Here is a 23,891-nt window from a genome sequence, read left to right as displayed (position 1 = left end):
GAGGTGAAGGAACATCTGAAATGATGTTTAATCCTTCTGTGAAGCATCAATTCAGTATTTTAATCTCTGAGTTTAAATGACTGCAGAATTATGTGTCATTAAAAAAGTAGAACTAGAACGAGAACACAATATAATAAACAGCTTGCTTTCATAAAAATAGATTATTATATTTACTATTTTAAACTAAAAAGTGTTTGTGTAAAAGTTCTATTCCAATGTAAACGTCTAATTGCTGTAATTCTAAGGTAACTGTTAAAGAAAAGAATGAAAATATTGCGTTCTTATTGAACAACTGAGATGCGATCTGTTCATTGTGCTCCTTCTTTCCTTCTGCAGACTGTGTAACTGCAGTGTAGCAGCTGAAGGCTGTGCTGCTTTGGCTGCAGCTCTGGAAGAAAATCCCTCACAGCTCAGAGAGCTGGATCTGAGCGGGAATAAAGCAGGAGACTCAGGAATAAAGCAGATCTCGAACCTCCTACAGAATTCACACTGCCTCCTGGAAACACTCAAGTATGTCAATGTCATTTCTTAAAAACATGACAAAGTGTCATGAAATGCTTTTATCCTTCAACACTATTTCTTTTACTTTTGAAGTCGTGCTCAGTCAAGCACTGAATTATTATAATATCAGATTTTAATGACAACCCAGTAATTTGTACATGATCCATTCAGTGACCATCTAGAGTTAATAAATTAACAAGAAAAAAGATTAAATCCTCAATTTGTATACAATATCACATCTTCATTCATTTATTTTGTATATAAAATAAGACCGTTGTTTTCTCTTCCTTGTTGTCTCTCTGTATCCAGGGTAAATAAGAGCAGGGTGAGAAATGAAGGCTGTACTGCTCTGGCATCAGCTCTGTGTTTAAAGCCGTCACACCTGAAATAATAAGAAAAAGAATGAGTTATTATTATTAATAATCTCCTGCCACCAGCAGCTGGATTAAAGTTTATACTGAAACTATAATTATTACTAAAAGTAACAGAAAACGGGCGGCACGGTGGTGTAGTGGTTAGCGCTGTCGCCTCACAGCAAGAAAGTCCTGGGTTCGAGCCCCGGGGCCGGCGAGGGCCTTTCTGTGTGGAGTTTGCATGTTCTCCCCGTGTCCGCGTGGGTTTCCTCCGGGTGCTCCGGTTTCCCCCACAGTCCAAAGACATGCAGGTTAGGTTAACTGGTGACTCTAAATTGACCGTAGGTGTGAATGTGAGTGTGAATGGTTGTCTGTGTCTATGTGTCAGCCCTGTGATGACCTGGCGACTTGTCCAGGGTGTACCCCGCCTTTCGCCCGTAGTCAGCTGGGATAGGCTCCAGCTTGCCTGCGACCCTGTAGAAGGATAAAGCGGCTAGAGATAATGAGATGAATGAGTAACAGAAAACCTTCTAGAAATGTTAAACACTGGTCACAAACCACCAGTTGATCTGCAGATAATAAAATCCTCCAGGTTGAAGAAGTTACAGTAACAGAGTAATATACAGTACATACCTGTCAGATTATTTCATGACTACAGTGAGAACTGCACTTACCACCGTCAAGAATTCTTAAACACACAAGACACACAGTGAGATATCGTCATACGATACCCAGACATGATCAGAGCAACAAGCAGAGACAGATCCAGAAGAGCAGAACAGGAGCCTGATAGGAAGCTTCACACTCTTTAAGTAAAGTCAGTTAAGATGAGGAAGGAAAAGCACAATGAAATTAATCTGCTCCCCCTGCAGGTTGTGTCAGTGCCATGCTGTTGTATCGGCTCTGAGAACAAACCCCTCACACCTCAAGGAGCTGGACCTGAGTGAGAACACAGTTGGAGACTCAGGAGTGAAGGAGCTCTCTGATCTACTGCACAACTCAAACTGCACTCTGGAGAAACTGAAGTAAATTATTTTTAGTCTGAGAAAAAATAAAAAAATAATAAAAATGTTGAAAAAATGAATTAAAAAAATGAGAAAAATAACTGATAGATTTTGAATTTTGTTGACAAACTGATGAAGTGGCATCATTTTACTCTGTGAATAAGGAAAGAAATTAAGAGTTCATCAAACTCATTTAGTTATAAAAAGGGAACCCCTTGTAGTATGTAGACTGAGTGGATCTCAGCGTGGACATGTCCCAAATCACACTGCGTAGTTCTCATTGGTCTGGGTCACTAGACAGGTTCTTCAGAGCAGTGGTTCTCAATCTTAGAGCCCTCCTCCCCCGTCCTGAATTTCTTCTATCTATCGTTGTTCCAAACACGCCTGAGTGTTAGTAGCATGCTCTTGATTAGAATCAGGCATGTTCAGTTAAACAAAAGTGCTGAGGAGTTGAGTCAGGTAGGTGGAGCAGGAGAAGATGGAAAACATGCAGAGCAGCGGGGCTCAGGAGCAGGACCGAGAATCGGTGCTTTAGAACGAATGAGACAGACACGTCTGGGAGAGAACACACACAGAGTGGAAACGAGAAGTTACTGATTCAGTTTTTCCCACAGACAAAAGCGGCCGTATTTGGGCAGGTGTGTGTGTGTGTGGGTGAGAGAGAGAGACGACACAGAGGACGTCTGATTATAGCTTTATACAATTACACTGACAAATCTGCTATGCAAGGTTAAATATAATTAATGATTAGATTAATCAAACAGGATGATTAATTACAGGTCAGAACTTAACAATAACATTTATCAGTGTGTGACATGGCGTGTGTGTGTAAATAAACATTCCTGACACCAAGCCATTCTGTAACTGCGGAATATTTCTCACTGTGCAATATACGACTCTCACTTCCTCTTTCTACAGCCACAAATCTGTGCCGCACTCATCAAGGGGCCTTATTACACAGGGCAATTAGTTAACACCAGCGAGTCATCGGTTCACACCAGAGGTAGGTCAAGTCAAGTCAAGTTTATTTGCATAGTGCTTTTAACAATAAACATTGTCACAAAGCAGCTTTACAGAATTTGAACAACTTAAAACACGAGCTAATTTTATCCCTAATCTATCCCCAATGAGCAAGCCTGTGGTAGGGAGCTGGACACACACACACACACACACTATATATGTCTCACCAGCCACTTTATTAGGTACACATGTTCAATTAACACAAATCTCAATCAGCCAAATCACACAACAGCAACTCAATGCATTTAGGCATGTCGACATGGTCAGGACAACCTGCTGAAGTTCAAACCAAGCATCAGAATGAGGAAGAAGTGATTTAACTGACTTTGAACGTGGCATGGTTGTTGGTTCCAGCCAGGCTGGTCTGAGTATTTCAGAACTACTGGTATTTTCACACACAGCCAACTCTAGGGTTTACAGAGAATGGTCCGAAAAAGAGAAAATATCCGGTGAGCTTCGGTTCTGTGGGTGAAAATGCCTTGTCGATGCCCGAAGTCATGATTTTCGAGATGATAGAAAGGCAACAGTAACTCAACCACTCGTTACAAGGTATTACAAGGTATACAGAAGACCATCTCTGAACGTACAACACATCGAACCTTGAAGCAGATGGACTACAGCAGCAGAAGACCACACCGGGTGCCAATCCTGTCAGCTCAGGACAGGAAACTGAGGATACAATTCGCATGGGCTCACCAAAATTGGACAACAGAAGACCTGAAAAACATTACCTGGTCTTGATCGATGAGTCTCGATTTTTGGTCAGAATTTGGCATAAACAACGTGAAAGCATGGATCCATCCTGCACTGTATCAATGGTTCAGGCTGCTGCTGGTGGTGTAATGGCGTGATACTTTCTTAGCATGCTTTGGGCCCCTTAGTACCAAATGAGCATCGTTTAAACACCACAGTGTACCTGAGCATTGTCACCAAACATGAGGGGGCTTATAAAGGGAGACAGAGCCCATATAGCTACCTACTGGGTATATAGTGCACTACAGAGGGTATAAAGACCAATACTTACTCCCTAGATAGGCAGCTGAATCCTAAGTGACTTTATAGTGCACTATATAGGGATGATTTCATCCCCTATACAGTGTGCCCTTCCAGAGAGATTGGGAATTCCAAATTGCTCCCTCCTTTCATTTAGTGCAGAAGTCATGAAAAGCCTATTTAGTGCACTTGTATAAATGAAACAGACTCAGAGATGCTTGCCCAGTGGAAACATAGTGCACTATATAGGGTTTAACACCCAAGTAGTGCACATAGAAAGGGAATTGAATAGTGTAGTGGAAGAACCCTTTATTTCATTCCCTATGTACAGTAGTGCACATATACAGGGACCAGTCATGGACTTTGAGATAAATCTTTAATATGACAATGACACTGTTTAAAAAAAAAAAACATGTCTACTTTCCCTCATTACACAGAAGTGTGCACTCCTGAAGTCCACTCTAATGCTGACTCGTCCCCTCATCTGATGATCTAGAGCACTTCACTGGAGCTGAAGAAGTAGCATAAAGATAACAGACTGCTTTCCAAACAAAGTGTGTTACAAAAAGAAATCAGAACGGAGTCACTGCGTCCTGGTTGATGGAGGTGAGAACAAAGATACTTCTGCACTCGTTTTCCCTTTTAGATCTCGCAAACATCTTGCACAAGGTGACAAAACAGAAATAAACTTCAGACCTGAGACGTGCCAGCACACACCGATTGGAAGTGTTAAGGCACGAATGTCATTCTGAACATCATACCAGGATTATATGTTGACGCATAAATGTCATTGTTGTCACTCTAATGAAGCAAACGTCAGGAGACATCTCTGAAGATTCTCAGTCATCCAGGTCATAGTAAACTGTGGGTGGTAAAAGAGAGCAACTGGACTTGCTTGAAGATTCTTGAAGACATTTCACCTCTCATCCGAAAGGCTTCTTCAGTTTTGTCAAGTATCAGGTATTTATGAAAACATCCATGAGAGGATAAATACCTGATACTCCCTACCAGGCAGACAGAACTGAAGAAGCCTTTCGGATGAGAGGCGAAACGTCTTCAAGAATCTTCAAGCAAGTCCAGTTGCTCTCTTTTACCACCCACAGTCAGGAGACATCATTCTGAACCACTAATCATCATTATACTGACCATAACAGGTGACACACAGGTGTCGCTCTCTCTCAACACACAGACTAGCTGGATGTCATTCTGAACACTACACTATCACACTCAGTGAAGACATGACAGGTCTTTATAAAAAAAAAAAAAGTCATTGCGGACACCGAAACGTCACGGCATACTGAACATATGAGGCTCTCATTGTGGATACTGTGTCAAAGATCATCCTGAACACTAACACATGTTCTGCACATGCATGACATGTCATTATAACTGGCATCACTGTGCACACCCAAATGTCATGCTGACATGGAGATAAATACACAGTTATCTCTGATTGCATATAGCCAGTTCTCATTCTGACTCTTCACTAAACCGTCAGTCAGTACATGACATGGCACGACTTTAGAAAGACACCCAGGCTTCACGGTGAACACACACACACCCCTTCCGGAACATGGAGGAAAAGCGAGCTGGATGTCATTCCGAACGCCGCTCGCGCTCGCTTGAGTTGGACCAAATGTCATTCTGTACGCAGTGACGTCATACCGCGCGCCCAACGCCCCGCTGAACACAGAGGAGGGTTTCTCACTGCAGAGATCATTATGAGCGCGCGCGCACCTGATCTGCTGGCGGTGTCACACTGATCCTACAATAGCTAGCGAACCTGCTAGTCACGCCAGCGCTCCTAACTATACTAAGTAACTTTAAAAACGCACAATGGAATTCAACATGATATCACTTTAGATCCATGCATATATTTGAAATTTATGATATTGTATGTAATGCACACACATCTTGAAACATCGATAAAGGACATTTATTGTCAAACTCAAGAATTAATTCACAATAAAAAAATTCAAAGTGACAGTTGGTCCATGTTCGGACCGTCATGCTGGAGATTCTGGGTCTGTGTCGTCCAAGGGTCTCAGCAGCAGCGACTGAGGGTGTCAGGAATCTGTCACGGAGGTGAGCTAGCCTGATGTGCTGATCCTGAACTGGTGTCGTGACTCGAGGCTGACCAGGGCGTGGACGATCCCTGGTGCTCCCTGTCTGTCTGTAACGCTGACTCAAACAGGAAATGGTCGAATGATGAACACCGAAGTGCCGGGCGACCTCTGTCTGTGTACTTCCCGCACGCAACATCCCGATGGCCTGTTCACGTTGATTTTGGCTTAGGCGTGACATGGGTGTTTTTTTTTAAAACAGTGTCATTGTCATATTAAAGATTTATCTCAAAGTCCATGACTGGTCCCTGTGTATGTGCACTACTGTACATAGGGAGTGAAATAAAGGGTTCTTCCACTACACTATTCAGCTCCCTTTCTATGTGCATTTGCGCTCCCATACAACTCAAAAATGCTATCACTTCTATCCATCCTCTCTCTGCTCATCGCCCAAAACGAGATGTCATTCATAATTTTCCACCCCTGGAACATCATCTTACTACTAGGTGGCACAGGTTTTGGACATCAATGTTTCCTCATTTTGGTGTAGCTGATCTATGGAAGAATGTAGAATTAACACATTATCGCTTAGCCAGCTTTGTTAATGAAACCATTAAAGCTGTCGATGGTATTAGGACTGAGTTAACCACCCTGCGTCTAATGACTACTCAAAATCGTATGGCCCTTGATATTTTGTTCACAGAAAAGGGGGGTGTTTGTGCTATGATCGGAGACAGCTGTTGCACTTTTATTCCTACTAACGATAACCCGGATGGTGAAATAGGTGCAGCCGTACATCAAATGAGACAGATTGCTCAACAACTAGAACATGATGAACATGGGGATACGGCAGGGTGGGTGTGGTTTTCTGGACTGTTTGGTAATTGGTCTGCTATTTTTTCTATGTGTATCCCTGTAGTGGTGATTTTTATTTTGTTTATTTTCCTGGGACCTTGCATTTTGAGATGCTTGATGGACAGAATGCATAAGATGATAAATAGTCTTACCCGCAAACCTCTGCATAGAGAAAACAATGTATATTATCGTCCTGCTAGGGTGTAACACTAATCTAATTAAAATCTAGTTAATACTGTGATTAGTATTAAAGGGGGGGATTGTTAGGTCAAATTTTATTATATGTAGGTTATGATCAGAATGTGAATCAGAATCAGTAGGTTAAATCAGGATATATGTAGATATATGTAAGTTTAGTGAAGTATTAATTCTTGGCTTATTTCGTGTGTTAGTTGAAACGACCTTAGGTCTGGCTGGACATTGTTTGGGAACATTTTGTTTATGAATGTGTATTTTGAACAGAGAAGTGTCTGAAGGTCTGTTTTAGTGTCACATCGACTCATACACACTCTGAAATGGTAGAATTAAAGTTCATGTTTGTGTTAATCCATTCAGTTGAACCTTAGGTCATAGCTTCATAAAAGCTATGAAATATACTGAAATATATTGAAATATACAACCCCAATTCCAAAAAAGTTGGGACAAAGTACAAATTGTAAATAAAAACGTAATGCAATAATTTACAAATCTCAAAAACTGATATTGTATTCACAATAGAACATAGACAACATATCAAATGTCGAAAGTGAGACATTTTGAAATTTCATGCCAAATATTGGCTCATTTGAAATTTCATGACAGCAACACATCTCAAAAAAGTTGGGACAGGGGCAATAAGAGGCTGGAAAAGTTAAAGGTACAAAAAAGGAACAGCTGGAGGACCAAATTGCAACTCATTAGGTCAATTGGCAATAGGTCATTAACATGACTGGGTATAAAAATAGCATCTTGGAGTGGCAGCGGCTCTCGGAAGTAAAGATGGGAAGAGGATCACCAATCCCCCTAATTCTGCGCCGACAAATAGTGGAGCAATATCAGAAAGGAGTTCGACAGTGTAAAATTGCAAAGAGTTTGAACATATCATCATCTACAGTGCATAATATCATCAAAAGATTCAGAGAATCTGGAAGAATCTCTGTGCGTAAGGGTCAAGGCCGGAAAACCATACTGGGTGCCCGTGATCTTCGGGTCCTTAGATGGCACTGCATCACATACAGGCATGCTTCTGTATTGGAAATCACAAAATGGGCTCAGGAATATTTCCAGAGAACATTATCTGTGAACACAATTCACCGTGCCATCCGCCGTTGCCAACTAAAACTCTATAGTTCAAAGAAGAAGCCGTATCTAAACATGATCCAGAAGCGCAGACGTCTTCTCTGGGCCAAGGCTCATTTAAAATGGACTGTGGCAAAGTGGAAAACTGTTCTGTGGTCAGACGAATCAAAATTTGAAGTTTTTTATGGAAATCAGGGACGCCGTGTCATTCGGACTAAAGAGGAGAAGGACGGCCCAAGTTGTTATCAGCGCTCAGTTCAGAAGCCTGCATCTCTGATGGTATGGGGTTGCATTAGTGCGTGTGGCACGGGCAGCTTACACATCTGGAAAGACACCATCAATGCTGAAAGGTATATCCAGGTTCTAGAGCAACATATGCTCCCATCCAGACGACGTCTCTTTCAGGGAAGACCTTGCATTTTCCAACATGACAATGCCAAACCACATACTGCATCAATTACAGCATCATGGCTGCGTAGAAGAAGGGTCCGGGTACTGAACTGGCCAGCCTGCAGTCCAGATCTTTCACCCATAGAAAACATTTGGCGCATCATAAAACGGAAGATACGACAAAAAAGACCTAAGACAGTTGAGCAACTAGAATCCTACATTAGACAAGAATGGGTTAACATTCCTATCCCTAAACTTCAGCAACTTGTCTCCTCAGTCCCCAGACGTTTACAGACTGTTGTAAAGAGAAAAGGGGATGTCTCACAGTGGGAAACATGGCCTTGTCCCAACTTTTTTGAGATGTGTTGTTGTCATGAAATTTAAAATCACCTAATTTTTCTCTTTAAATGATACATTTTCTCAGTTTAAACATTTGATATGTCATCTATGTTCTATTCTGAATAAAATATGGAATTTTGAAACTTCCACATCATTGCATTCCGTTTTTATTTACAATTTGTACTTTGTCCCAACTTTTTTGGAATCGGGGTTGTACTATGGTAGTGATTTGGATCCCGTAATTAATGAATGCATTCCGTGATTAATGTTAGTTTTATAGTTCTAGATTAGTTTCATAATGACATTATAATTATAATTAAGATCTTATGATTCTAAGGATTTTTAGTTTAAAAGCATTAACCTAATTTAGTTATGAGTTTAATCCTGTTAGTTGTTTAATTGTTCTCTCTCTTTCAGACATATTCTCATTGTTCTTGTGGTTAAGTTGTTCTTATTTTTTATGTTTATTTTCTTATAACATTCCTTGTTTTAGCATTATTAAAGACATACTGTTATTTGTTATTTTACTTATGTTGATGGAATCAAGATGTAATTTACTGACTGACCACACATTCATGTGTTAAGAATTATTCATGTTAATTATTAAGATCCTTTCTGTGCAAACTAGTGTCTTTGACCTTCTCCGTAGACTAGACATTATCTATGTTTAACATTCCATACTATTCCATGAAAATTAGACATAATATTGATTATAAGCCAAAACTCTGATATCTATCTGTACCTTACTGTCAGCAAAAATGTTATTATATTATGATTGATTCAAGATCATTACACACTTCCACATAGATGCACACCCATTACACACACACACACACACACACACATGAAGACAAAACATAAACACAGAAACACTAAGACGTTTCCAAAAATGTTTTCATTTTGACGAAGTGACTGTGCGAATAAACTGGCATGTGAACAACTCAGGTGTTCCCCTGTCTGTTTCTGTCGAGCTGTTGATTTGTCCTCGGGCCCGAGGGAAAGGCGTCAGCACGAAGGAATCGGGGTCTCTTTCTGGGGGAACCCAACACCTGCTCTTTGCCCTGTATATCCTGAGTGCCATCCATTATAATCAAAAACTGAACTACTGGGAGGGACCTGATTGTTGAGGCAATTTCTCTCACAATTGTGTTGCCAAACAAAGTTAAGTATTCATTTTGGCACTGTGGACTGCACGGGCGATGGCTCTAAGACAATGAGGGAGGCTCAGCCTCCTCTAAAAATGATGAACATCGTGTAGAATGAATTGCGCTAGGCCAGGGGTGTCAAACTCAATTGCACCAGGGGCCAAAATTCAAAGCACACTTTAGGTCGCGGGCCGAACAGGATAAACATTTATTGAACGCACTAAAAATAAGTATGTTCTGAGCAGACAGGAATATTATTTCACAATAAACTTAAACTTTATTCAACTTGAATACTTTGGTCTCGAAATATATCTCTTGTCAAAATTATAAAAGTTACAACTATGAAAATGCTGCAAAAACATGGAAAAATGAAATAAAAATCGTGCATTTCCACTATTAAAAAATTAAATCAGAATTTCCATTTCCCTCAAAATCACCATTTTAGAAAAATAAACTTCAAATATCTTTAAATATTTCTGCTCTCCATAAAAATGTTAAACAATACAAAATCAAAACATGAGCATGGTCCAAAAGCCCTGAAAAATAAATAAAATGTGTGCTTTACATTCACTTTTCAGTTTTAACATTCAGTTGTCAACATTCAGTTGTCTTTGCTCTTATGCTGTTTTGTTAGCTCCTCTACTTTCTGTAGCTTCTGGTCAGCATTTAGGTTTTTCAGCTTGTCCTGATGTCTCGTCTCGAAGTGCCTTCTTAGATTAAATTCCTTCAGTACAGCCACATTGGCTCCACAAATAAGACACACGGGTTTGCCAGCAATGTCAGTAAACATATACTCAGCCTCCCATCTGTTTTGAAAGGCTCTATTTTCTGAATCAACTTTTCTTTTCGCCATTGTCAAAGGCTAGCTTTACAGACAGTAACCATAGAGACAGTAACAGATGCTTGACTTCAATAACGCGGGAATGTTGGTGCGCTGCATTATGGGACATGCAGTTTGTGTGTTATCCAGTCCCGTCGCGAGATCTCAGTCTTAAGGGGGGCTTATGAAATCCACCAGGGGGGCACCACTATTATTAGCTTATTTTTGCACACTATTCGGGCAGCCCTAATCCCGCACAGTAATCATCACATTAAACATAACCAACAGCAAACATGACCGGACCAGCAACAGCCTGCAACATCAGTCCCCTCTCTCTCTCACACACACACGCGCGTGCACGCACACAACAAGTACACATAACGTATTAGATGACAAGCAGCATCTCAAACTAAACAAAAAAAAAAACACCACGGCGGGTGCATTTCAAAGCAACCAAGAGGGGTAGCTACCAATTGCCATTACACACACACCAACAACAACAACTGAGTGTGCACATGACATATTAGATGACAAGCAGCGTCTCAAACTAAACAAAAAAACGCCACGGCAGGTGCATTTCAAAGCAACCAACAGAGGGGTAGCTACCAATTGCCATTACACACACACACAATTTGGACCTACTTTGAGTAGAGTGCCAGCGCTGTCCTCTCTTTCGTCTTCTTTGCCAACGACATCATGTGTTGGTTTATCCGAAGTTGCCGGTGTTGGGGTTTTGAACCAATTACTTATATCCATATTTAAGAAAGCGCGGAAACTAGCTGCTGTCTGCTGACATAAACTCGCGCTTCATTTTCCACCCAAAAATGCAGGTAACTGATTGTTGCTTGTCAACACTGACTGACGTAATTACGTAGCCAAACTTTCCAACAAACTCACACGGTTTTAATATGTTTAATGTCTTAGTGATTATGCAACACTGGAAGTTTTAACCCAAAGTGAGTACAATAAAATGAAATTAGGATTTTATTTATCTACAGGTCCTTCTCAAAAATTAGCATATTGTGATAAAGTTCATTATTTTCCATAATGTAATGATAAAAATTAAACTTTCATAAATTTTAGATTCATTGCACACCAACTGAAATATTTCAGGTCTTTTATCATTTTAATACTGATTATTTTGGCATACAGCTCATGAAAACCCAAAATTCCTATCTCAAAAAATTAGCATATCATGAAAAGGTACTCTAAACGAGCTATTAACCTAATCATCTGAATCAACGACTTAACTCTAAACACCTGCAAAAGATTCCTGAGGCTTTTAAAAACTCCCAGTCTGGTTCATTACTCAAAACCGCAATCATGGGTAAGATTGCCGACCTGACTGCTGTCCAGAAGGTCACCATTGACACCCTCAAGCAAGAGGGTAAGACACAGAAAGAAATCTCTGAGCGAATAGGCTGTTCCCAGAGTGCTGTATCAAGGCACCTCAGTGGGACGTCTGTGGGAAGGAAAAAGTGTGGCAGAAAACGCTGCACAACCAGAAGAGGTGACTGGACCCTGAGGAAGATTGTGGAGAATGGCCGATTCCAGACCTTGGGGGACCTGTGGAAGCAGTGGACTGAGTCTGGAGTAGAAACATCCAGAGCCACCGTGCACAGGCGTGTGCAGGAAATGGGCTACAGAGAAGCAGCACTGGACTGTTGCTCAGTGGTCCAAAGTACTTTTTTCGGATGAAAGCAAATTTTGCATGTCATTCGGAAATCAAGGTGCCAGAGTCTGGAGGAAGACTGGGGAGAAGGAAATGCCAAAATGCCTGAAGTCCAATGTCAAGTACCCATAGTCAGTGATGGTCTGGGGTGCCATGTCAGCTGCTGGTGCTGGTTCACTGTGTTTTATCAAAGGCAGGGTCAATGCAGCTAGCTATCAGGAGATTTTGGAGCACTTCATGCTTCCATCTGCTGAAAAGCTTTATGGAGATGAAGATTTCATTTTTCAGCACGACCTGGCACTTGCTCACAGTGCCAAAACCACTGGTAAATGGTTTACTGACCATGGTATTACTGTGCTCAATTGGCTTGCCAACTCTCCTGACCTCAACCCCATAGAGAATCTGTGGGGTATTGTGAAGAGGAAGTTGAGAGACACCAGACCCAACACTGTGGATGAGCTTAAGGCTACTATCGAAGCATCCTGGGCCTCCATAACACCTCAGCAGTGCCACAGGCTGATCGCCTCCATGCCACGTCGCATTGAAGCAGTCATTTCTGCCAAAGGATTCCCGACCAAGTATTGAGTGCATAACTGAACATAATTATTTGAAGGTTGACTTTTTTTGTATTAAAAACACTTTTTTTATTGGTCAGATGAAATATGCTAATTTTTTGAGATAGGGATTTTTGGTTTTCCTTTACTTTTTTGCCAAAATCATCAATATTAAAACAATAAAAGGCTTGAACTACTTCAGTTGTGTGTAATGAATCTAAAATATATTAAAGTCTAATGTTTATGAGTGCATTACAGAAAATAATGAACTTTATCACAATATGCTAATTTTTTGAGAAGGACCTGCATTTATTTATTTGAGATCTGTGATTTGTGATCTGGCTTGGGTGGGCAGGCCCATGCATATTGGTGGGCAGGCACTGCCCCCAATGGCCCGCCCACAGCGATGGCCTATCAGCGCATCATATCACCGGGCCATTAATAACGATAATGTAAAATGGTCTCGCGGGCCGGATATAATTGTTTGGCGGGCCTTAAATGGCCCGTGGGCCTTGAGTTTGACACATGTGCGCTAGGCTTATGTTATAGCCAACCTTATAACATTGCTATTTCAGATCCAGAATCATAGAAATATATGTGCTCAACCCAACTACAGTGCAAAATCATTCCGTTATAACTTTCCCCAGTTTGCCTAATGTGTGCGTGAGTTTTTCCCCCTCGTGACAGCACGATGCAGCCCAGCCTCAGTGGACTCCAATGGCATTTGGGAGCTATGCGCTTTTCAATCTCAAAATGCAAGACGATTATTGGACAAATACTGCGAAAACGCCCGCCCACGGAGTCCCACGGACTCCCAGCCTCAGTGGACTTCAATGGCATTTGGGAGCTATGCGCTTGTCAATCTCAAAATGCAAGACGGTTATTGGACAAATACTGCGAAAATGCCCGCCCCACGGACTCCCAGCCTCACAGTGGGAGGGACATGGCAGTTTCTGCGAGGAGACTGGTGATTGGTGAAAGCGGCCGGGTATTTTCTTTGATTGACAGCTCGTTTCAAATATAGACAGACAGCAGTGAATTTCAGTTCAGTCCCATGCGGATTCGCAAGTGCTGTGGTGTATTGTAAGAGATCAGCTTACATTTTGATTTCATTCATTACATACGGTTTCTACCAGCTTTTTTAGTTTGTATATATTTTCATTGTAAATAAAGTGTAAATATAGTGTTGTCAAGTTTGCTATCTTAGTTCCAGAAATTTCGTTTATTTGAGTGATTGAACTTGAACTTGAGGGGGCTAGTCAGCTAGCAAGAAAGCTGCGCACAGATGCCAAGCATTGCTGATTTAATTTTGGCGAAGCCATTTGCCAGTCTTCCTTTCGAGGAAAAAATTAAAATTAAAGAGCAGGGCCAACACCTCAAATTGACTTGGTGAAAAAGGTAGGGAATAATACTCATTCCTTTCAGCTCTCCTGGTACGAGAAAGTGAATTGGCTAACAGCAAGTGACCCACATCAACAATAGTAAATAGGCTACTTTAGTAATATGTCATGGATGGACCAAAAATATAGAATCTATTTAAAATGTTTATGCTGAGTATATTATATTGGAATATATATTTTTCTGGATATGAATTAAACACAGCTACAATTTGGAAAACATTTTTAAACAAAAACACAGCCGAGAACATTTCACACTACAGACCTGGATTAAAAGTGAAGGGTTATCAAAATTGTCAATAAAACATTTCTCAGTGGCAGCACAGTGGTGTAGTGGTTAGCGCTGTCGCCTCACAGCAAGAAGGTCCGGGTTCGAGCCCCGTGGCCGGCGAGGGCCTTTCTGCGTGGAGTTTGCATGTTCTCCCCGTGTCTGTGTGGGTTTCCTCCGGGTGCTCCAGTTTCCCCCACAGTCCAAAGACATGCAGGTTAGGTTAACTGGTGACTCTATATTGACCGTAGGTGTGAGTGTGAATGGTTGTCTGTGTCTATGTGTCAGCCCTGTGATGACCTGGCGGCTTGTCCAGGGTGTACCCTGCCTTTCGCCTGTAGTCAGCTGGGATAGGCTCCAGCTTGTCTGCGACCCTGTAGAAGGATAAAGCGGCTAGAGATAATGAGATGAGATGAGACATTTCTCAGTCAAAATAAGTAAAATATAGGGAAAGTGTCATTGAATGAAATGTGTGGCACCCAGCTCTATGTTTGGCTCCCCAAGGTCAGTGCTTGTGCCTATTCCAGAACACTCTGCTGTTACTGCTGAGGTTCCTGACAAAGAGCTGCTTTCAATAATGATCAATTTTTAAACAACATGCCACATGCCACAATTTTAAAATATAAAATGTTAAAATATACCCCCCCCCAACACCACCATCATGTATATTGGACAGTAGGCTAATGGGCCAAAAGAACCTGTTATTTCACAGTTTGTGACCCTGCCAACAATCAGCCAGATCAGAGGCAAGAGTATGGGCAAAATTGATGTGTTTTTTCTTTTTTCTTTTAAAATCTGGAAATATAGTAACCGACCAGCCTCCCCTGTTTGAAAGACTACCAGCCGCCACTGGTGGACTGACATAATCATGGCAACGAGTAAGCAAAGAGGTCAGAATCAGGTCATCTTTTGCCTTAAATTTGAGAAGATGGTACAAATTACCTTGATTCACATCATGTCCTCGAAAAGCAAGTCCCTGCCTTGCAAGATACCTCACACATCCCATGATTTCTGTAAGACAGTGCCTTGCCTCCTCCTGTGTTTTGGCCACTACACTTGATAACTGGGTATGAACTGGAGTCTGCTCCAGTGCATTGACAGTGACAGCATGATGGTGTGCTTTACTTGCTTGATTGTGATTAAAGCTGTCAGTGGCATTTTTCCAGTTACCAAAACCATTAAGCAAAATGCAGGGTCATTCTTTTTTTCCAGAGTGGTCTTTTTGATTGTGAATGCCTTGACACACTCAAAACAAAGAACTATAATGCAGCCATGGATAGCGATTATACCACTTTGCCTGAAACCATAGCTTCTTATTTGGCAGTTGCTGTACTGCAATGAATTTTGGATCAGGCTGGTATGGTTTACTCCCCCATGTCCAGGACACTGCTACACTGACTTGCTTGAGAGTCGCTGTCACTCACACTGACTGTCTCCTAGAGAGCAAACAAAACTTAACATGGTCTGTATTCACAGTAGCAAGATTTTATAAAGAGTAACACTAACAACAAAGTAGGTTGACTAAAATAATTTGCTTGTAATGCATAGTATCTCCCATCACAGAATCAAAATCTCACCTGGAGCCCTGCAGTTTTAGCCACTTCTGACTCTACCTGTCCTATAGTATCTTCACAGGATGTCTGAACATCCTATATATTAAAAAAAATATATACTGAATAAATTGCAGACCTTTCTTGGGATACATAGTTCTATGTATTACACCTACATTTATTTCACATCAATTTGAAATATTAAGGAAATAAGCTGACATTTTCTGCTAGCCTATTCAAAATACATCACAACCAAAACACATAGTCCTAATTTTCCAAAGATCCTTCTGTTTCATTGCTAATCCTTTGATGCTCCTAAATGCCTTAACATTCAGACCTCACCTGAAGCCCTCCAGCTTCTTCTCTCTCAACCTGCTCTTGATCCTTTGTACTGGATTTCTGAGTTTCCTATGTGATCAAATAATGTGTTAATGAAAATTAACCAGAAACCTAACATTAGTAGGAATACACCTTTTATCATGCAAATGTATTTGGCCTAAGCTACTAATAAAACAACCGAAATTATGGCATGACTTGACATGACTATATTAATATGACATGATGACATCCTCACCTCAAGCACTGATTCCTCATTAACCTGTTCTAGGTTTGCATCGGCCTTATGCTGTCTTTCCTGTACACAAATGATTCATTAATTAGCTTTCATAGTGTCAGCTTTAATAGTAGCCTTAGTAACAGGCTACACTAACTTTAGCCTACCAATTTCTACAGCAAAATGGGAGATGGTTAGCATTTTAGCATGAATTGCATGGTTAATATTATTACCCCTTGTCATTAATATGTAGGCTACGTTAGCAGTCTCACAATTTTCCACAGTAGAAAGACTGGTGGTAGCCTAGCCTATAACATTTTGCAATGATAGGTTTGCATCACGTTGTAGGCTATAGCTAAATAATGTCAACCTGTTCTGGGCACTACTTACTCTCTGTGTGTTGAAATAGCTCCATATATCTTTTTTTCTTTTTTGGTGGCATTGTCTAGGTTATCTACAAAGCAGATAATCGGACAAAATGAGTTTGAATACCAAGGTAACAGTAATGTTAAGTTGTACACTTTTCTGCAGACATATAGTAGCAGGCTATCACAGACGACTTACGTTATCAGCACAACACACGGGCCTGTGGTCTCTTCGCCGTTACCACCACTAGAAGCGCTTTGTTTATGTCCATGTGAGGAGAACGTGAGCCTGCAGACTCTCTGTTTCAGCCAATGACATTGCAGCATGGATAACATAACCCTGTCACTCTGGCACGTCGAAAAAACTAGTGACTAAGATTATAGCCTACTATTGAGTTCGCAAAAAATATGTGAATAAATTCATATTTTGTTATATAAAAATAAAATGCTAAATATTGGTAGGGACTATTTTGCCATCCTAAAATATTGGTTGTGACATGTCCCTATGGTCCATATGCAAACCTACGCCCTTGACTTTATCACAAAAATTCTGCAAGTTATAGGTGCTAAGACAAAAAGTGTTACACTCATCCCCGGTCTCCCCTACACCAGTTGTTGCCGGCACGCGCATGCCTAACGGCCGTGAATGGCCCTGCGTTTTCTGCCGTGTTGTGGACAGAGATTATTTCTAATGCAGAGCGAAAACAGAGATTGTTTTTACTTTAACGCCGTTTTAAAACTAAAGCGTATTAGTGTGGACATAGCCTATGTTTATATAAAGGAGAGAGAGAGAGAGAGAGAGAGAGGCTGTGACTCCACCCTCTGAAACCCCGCCTTTTCTCCTCCAAAGCTCAGGTGAAAGTGAAAGTGTTTTCAGGTGTTCTTCAGGTGAAGGTCAGCAGGTTTTTTTTTTTTTTTTTTGTGACCAGAAAAACATGTGGCTCTTTAGGAAGAAAAAAAAATCATCAGAGTGAGTACAGGAATATAAAGCTGTAATATGTGAATGTTTGGATTATTTTCTAAATGAAGAACATTTCTGTCTTAACTGACACAGTTGACTTAATTTGATAATTCGGTGTTGACGCAGTAACTTAACCTGAAGGAAGGAAACCTGTGTGTCCTGTGTGTCCTGCGGTGTTTCTTACATATGTGTAAAGTTTAAAGCTGTTATTTGTTAGAGAGGGCAGAATATTCATATTTATTACAACAATTCCTGACATACTTCCACTATTTATTCTTCTTTTTCTCCAACAAACACAAACAGCAACAAACGAAACACCACTTCCTGGTTACACACACACACACACACACACACACACAGCCATTTTAGATTGAAATACTGAAATGTCATTGGGCCTCGATACCATTCGTGTCAGATCGAAATATCTCACAGCAGCAACGATTTTTATCGATTCTGTCCTGATAAAACCATTTCAATCACAAGTCGGATAAATATCTGTGTAGCCTTCACCTGCCATATAAGCAACCAGAGAACTGTGCTTCAGAAATTTAAAGCTCTTTCAATAATAAACATCAATCTCTATGAAGTAAAATAGCTTTTTAGCATCATGCAATTTATACACACTTTTTTTTTGACAAAGTACTTACCCATATTAACAAAAAATAAACCTATGTATTTGTGCTTGCATTTATATGGAAGAGCACTGAAATATACAGGAGATTAGTTGCTCAGTGTTGTTCAACTCAAAAGGTTAAATTCTTTGCACATCTCCTGTTAAGACCAGAGAGACGTAACGCTTCACAATCTTGTGTACAAAAATTACATACTTTCCAACCCACTGAGAAGGAAAAGCGGTAGATCAGATTGTGCAGCATAGTCGCACCCTTGTCTGGGGGGGGGGGGTCCTGACTGCACTAAGGTCAAGCAATACAAGCAGCGAGACACAGCCCTGATCAGAAGCCAACAGTAGCCTTATCACACCCTTGGCAACCCCCCTCCCTCCCCTGATGGTAAGGCTGCACTCAAGGTGTGTGAAGAGGATATGACATGGCTCTTCCAGAATCAGAAAATAAGGAAAGCACAAGGTCCAGATGGAGTCTCCCCCTCCTGTCTTAAAGCCTGTGCTGACCAACTGGCTCCAATCTTTACACAGATCTTCAACAGATCCCTCAAGCTATGTCAAGTCCCCTCCTGCTTCAAGCGCTCCACCAAGAAACCCTCCATTACAGGATTAAATGACTATACAGGCCTGCCGCTCTGACAGCTGTGGTCTTGAAGTCCTTTGAACGACTAGTGTTGGCTCACCTGAAGAGCATTACAGGTCACCTGCTAGACCCCCTGCTTACAGGCCAAAGTGGTCAGTGGATGATGCAGTTAACATGGGGCTGCACTACATCCTGCAACATCATGACTGCTCAGGGACCTATGCAAGAATCCTGTTCATAGACTTCAGCTCAGTGTTCAACACCATACTTCCAGAAATCCTCTCCTCTAAACTGTCCCAGTTCAATGTCTCACCTGCCATATGTCAGTGGATCACCAGCTTCCTGACAGGCAGGGAACAGCAAGTAAGGCAGGGGGAAGCCACTTCCGGCATGCGGTCAGTCAGAACTGGTGCTCCTCATGGATGTGTCCTCTCCCCACTGCTCTTCTCCCTTTACACCAATGACTGCACCTCCAGGAACCCAAATGTAAAACTCCTGAAATTTGCAGATGATACTGTACTTCTGCTGACTTTTTTTTTTTTGCTCACCTCTTAATGACCTAGGCAAGAAAATTCTACTAATTAACTTTTGACAAGGCACGCCTGTTAATTGAAGTATTCCAGGTGACTACCTCAGGAAGCTGGTTAAGATAATGTCAAGTGTGTGTAAAGCTGTTAACAAGGCAAACGATGGCTACTTTGAAGAATCTAAATAAAATATGAAATGTATTTTTGACCATTTTTAGTTTACCACATAATTCCATATATGTTCCAGATGTTATTTCATAGTTTTGATGTGTTCAGTATTGTTCTACAATGTAGAAAATAGTCACAGTCCAGAAAAATATATGAATGAGTCGGTGTCCAAACTTTTGACTGGTACTCTGTGTGTGTGTGTGTGTGTGTGTGTGTGTGTGTGTGTGTGTGTGTGTGTGTGTGTGTGTGTGTGTAAAAATCATATTTGTTGTAATATCATTTTCCCCTGTTGTTTTCACACCAGGACTAAGCTAATTAGACCTTCTGAAATAATGTCTGGGGAGTGTGAGGAACTCGGAACATCTGAAATGAGTGAAGATGAGCAGCACAAGATAGATAGATAGATAGATAGATAGATAGATAGATAGATAGATAGATAGATAGATCTTTTGGAGGGTTCCCTCAGGGAAATTAAAATTCCAGCAGCATCATTACAGGATAAAAAGAGAATAGAAAAAACTTCTGGATAAATTAAGTATTAACATATACAAATTAAATATATATATATATATATATATATATATGAAAAACGTCGGGGTGGCACGGTGGTGTAGTGGTTAGCGCTGTCGCCTCACAGCAAGAAGGTCCGGGTTCGAGCCCCGTGGCCGGCGAGGGCCTTTCTGTGTGGAGTTTGCATGTTCTCCCCGTGTCCGCGTGGGTTTCCTCCGGGTGCTCCGGTTTCCCCCACAGTCCAAAGACATGCAGGTTAGGTTAACTGGTGACTCTAAATTGAGCGTAGGTGTGAATGTGAGTGTGAATGGTTGTCTGTGTCTATGTGTCAGCCCTGTGATGACCTGGCGACTTGTCCAGGGTGTACCCCGCCTTTCGCCCGTAGTCAGCTGGGATAGGCTCCAGCTTGCCTGCGACCCTGTAGAACAGGATAAAGCGGCTAGAGATAATGAGATGAGATGAAAAAAGTCCAGCAGGAGAGGTATTGCACATTATATTGCACATTTATATTGCACATTGTCCAGTATTGTTTTTTGTCAGGCTAGGCTACTGATGCTCCTTCCTGTCCTCTGTCCTCCTGTTCCCCCTCCTCCCCCCCAGAGAGGAGTTGTATAGTGTGATGGCGTGAGGGACAAAGGAGTTTTTAAATCTGTTTGTCCTGCACTTGGGAAGGAGCATTCTGTCACTGAACAGGCTCCTCTGGTTGCTGATGACGGTGTGCAGAGGGTGACTGGCATCGTCCATGATGTTCAGTATTTTGTCCATAGTCCTCTTCTCTGCCACCGTCACCAGAGAGTCCAGCTTCATGCTGACCACAGAGCCGGCCCGCCTGATCAGTTTGTCACAAGACACAAACGTAAGCACGTAGAATGCAAAAATGTGATATAACCTACTGCTCCCTATGTTCTAAAAAGAAAAAGGAAATTTACATGCACTAACATAAACTTATAAAGGATTTGTTAGAAGTTCTGCATGGAGGCTCTGAATGAAATATTGTACAGAATGGAATAATTTTTTTTACTGTTTTTTTTAAGCAGTGTTTAAAATATAAAAAATGTGTAGTGTGAGAAGTTTACTATGACCCATAAATGGAACTAAATCTGAAAACTAGTAGTGAATTAGAAACAAACTGGTAATGGTTCAGGTTTCACATATTGTTGAAATGTTCGTGAGGAAGAAGTCCTGTATTTCTAGTGGGAAAAGGGTACGTTAATGGAACACAGGCACAGGGGGAAAGACAGGTATACTGAAAGAACTGCTCAGAAATTCTTTGTGAATAGAACCAACAGAACCAAGACCATTAATGTTGCGTGATCGTCAGAAAAATGTCTTAAACAATAACAACTGTCTTGAAAAAGACAGACTAACACTCACTGCCACCAGAGGTCTCTGTCTCACTTTTCTCCTTTTTCAAGTTAGATTAGATTAGATAGATTGGATCAATAACGTTTTATCTAATCTATCTAATCGAACTTGAAAAAGGAGAAAAGTGAGACAGAGACCTCTGGTGGCAGTGAGTGTTAGTCTGTCTTTTTCAACCTGGAATGGAGAAAATCTTTTTAAAGAGATCATGAAATATTGTGAAAGCTAAAATTTGATTTTGTATGTTGATGTATTTACTTTTAAAACAAAGTTTTTTGTTTGTTTTTTAGAGAATTCTCTCTCTCACACACGTGTTTTACACACACACACACACACACACACACACACACACACACACACACACACCTGAGACTACGTGAGCTTTGCTCACAAGCTCATTTCTTCCTTGCCTAGCTTGAACTTGCATGATCTAATTTTAGGTGTTGATCTGAATTGTTACTGACCCAGCCTTAGACTGATTGAACCCTAAACTTATGACTTTCTCTAAAATGGCTACGACCTTATCTGTATTTATGAACCAGGTGGGGTGCATTGACCCCGGCAGACCCTTTTTCCTTACAACAAAGAACTTTCCTCTTTTTTCCCCCCATGCACATGTAACCGCTGTCTGCATTGTGTTGTGTTTCTGTGACAAAGGCCGACACTTTCTCAGTGTTTGAATGCACTTTTATTGCCTGGAGGACAGCAAGGAAACCCACTGGTTGGTCACGTTCATATACAGCAGTCTCTCAGCACAGCATGGGCTCAATCCTCACGTACTGGCCAGATTATTCATAAATAATAATTCATAAACATAAACCCAAACATAAACATATGTACCTGTAGGACAGTAAGGAAACCCACTGGTTGGTCACGTTCATATACAGCAGTCTCTTGGCACAGCTTCATGGGAAAAAGTTGGCAAATATTAGCTTAGCCTCTGAGCTAAGGTAGCTAACTATCGTATCAATATGTAACAACAATATACAACCAATTTGACTCATTCTGCTAAGTGCAATGTGTTCGCCACCTTCTTAAGTATAATATAATTTTAGCTGTGTTATTGCATTACATTATTTTCACAGTTTCAGTACAGTGCTGTGCTTTGAGTAACCTACCATGGGCTCAGTCCTCACTGTTACGCCCATCTATGCCCCCTTCAGGCCCAGCACTGTCAGTGCACAGGCAGGGCTGGGTCCTGGTACCTGATTATCTAATTAGGTACACCTGTAATGCCAGCTGGGGCTATAAAGGGGCTGGCGCCTATGGCCTCACTAGGCTCTCTCTCTCTGTGTCTCGACTGGCACTACCTGCTTGCTCTCTCTCTCTCTCTGTCCTCAGCTCTTAGTCTTCTCCCCTTGTGCCTCACTCTTTTGTTACTTTGAACACAATCTTATATACTGACCCTTTTCCTTTGCATCCACTCACGCATAACCCCACTCCCGTACTTTACCCCAGACACGTTTTTTTTTGTTTAAATAAATTTCTTAAAACTTACTTTTGTTGTCGTCTCCCTCATTATGTGATGGTAAACGAGCCTGCCGTTACATAATTTGGGGGGGGGGGGTGGCATGGTGGTGTAGTGGTTAGCGCTGTCGCCTCACAGCAAGAAGGTCCAGGTTTGAGCTCCGTGGCCGGCGAGGGCCTTTCTGTGCGGAGTTTGCATGTTCTCCCCGTGTCCGCGTGGGTTTCCTCTGGATGCTCCGGTTTCCCCCACAGTCCAAAGACATGCAGGTTAGGTTAACTGCTGACTCTAAATTGACCGTAGGTGTGAATGTGAGTGTGAATGGTTGTCTGTGTCTATGTGTCAGCCCTGTGATGACCTGGTAACAAAAGAGTGAGGCACAAGGGGAGAAGAGTAAGAGCTGAGGACAGAGAGAGAGAGCAAGCAGGTAGTGCCAGTCGAGAGAGAGAGAGCCTAGTGAGGCCATAGGTGCCAGCCCCTTTATAGCCCCAGCTGGCATTACAGGTGTACCTAATTAGATAATCACGTACCAGGACCCAGCCCTGCCTGTGCACTGACAGTGCTGGGCCTGAA

At 41.5% G+C, this 23,891-nt stretch overlaps 1 protein-coding gene across 1 annotated transcript in view; it reads left to right on the top strand.

Moving 5' to 3' along the window:
* LOC132888466 (NACHT, LRR and PYD domains-containing protein 12-like) overlaps positions 1 to 23,891 on the top strand; it is a 401,003-nt gene that overhangs the window by 322,631 nt on the left and 54,481 nt on the right. The window contains exon 15 of the mRNA XM_060924512.1: positions 337 to 510. Within this exon, the coding sequence (XP_060780495.1) occupies positions 337 to 510 (174 nt within the window). The remainder of the gene's footprint in view (positions 1 to 336; positions 511 to 23,891) is intronic.

The sequence above is a fragment of the Neoarius graeffei genome, chromosome 6, assembly GCF_027579695.1.
Source record: "Neoarius graeffei isolate fNeoGra1 chromosome 6, fNeoGra1.pri, whole genome shotgun sequence".
Lineage (NCBI taxonomy): Eukaryota > Metazoa > Chordata > Actinopteri > Siluriformes > Ariidae > Neoarius > Neoarius graeffei.
Note: the sequence above shows the minus strand (reverse complement) of the source record. Positions and strands in the feature narration are given on the sequence as shown.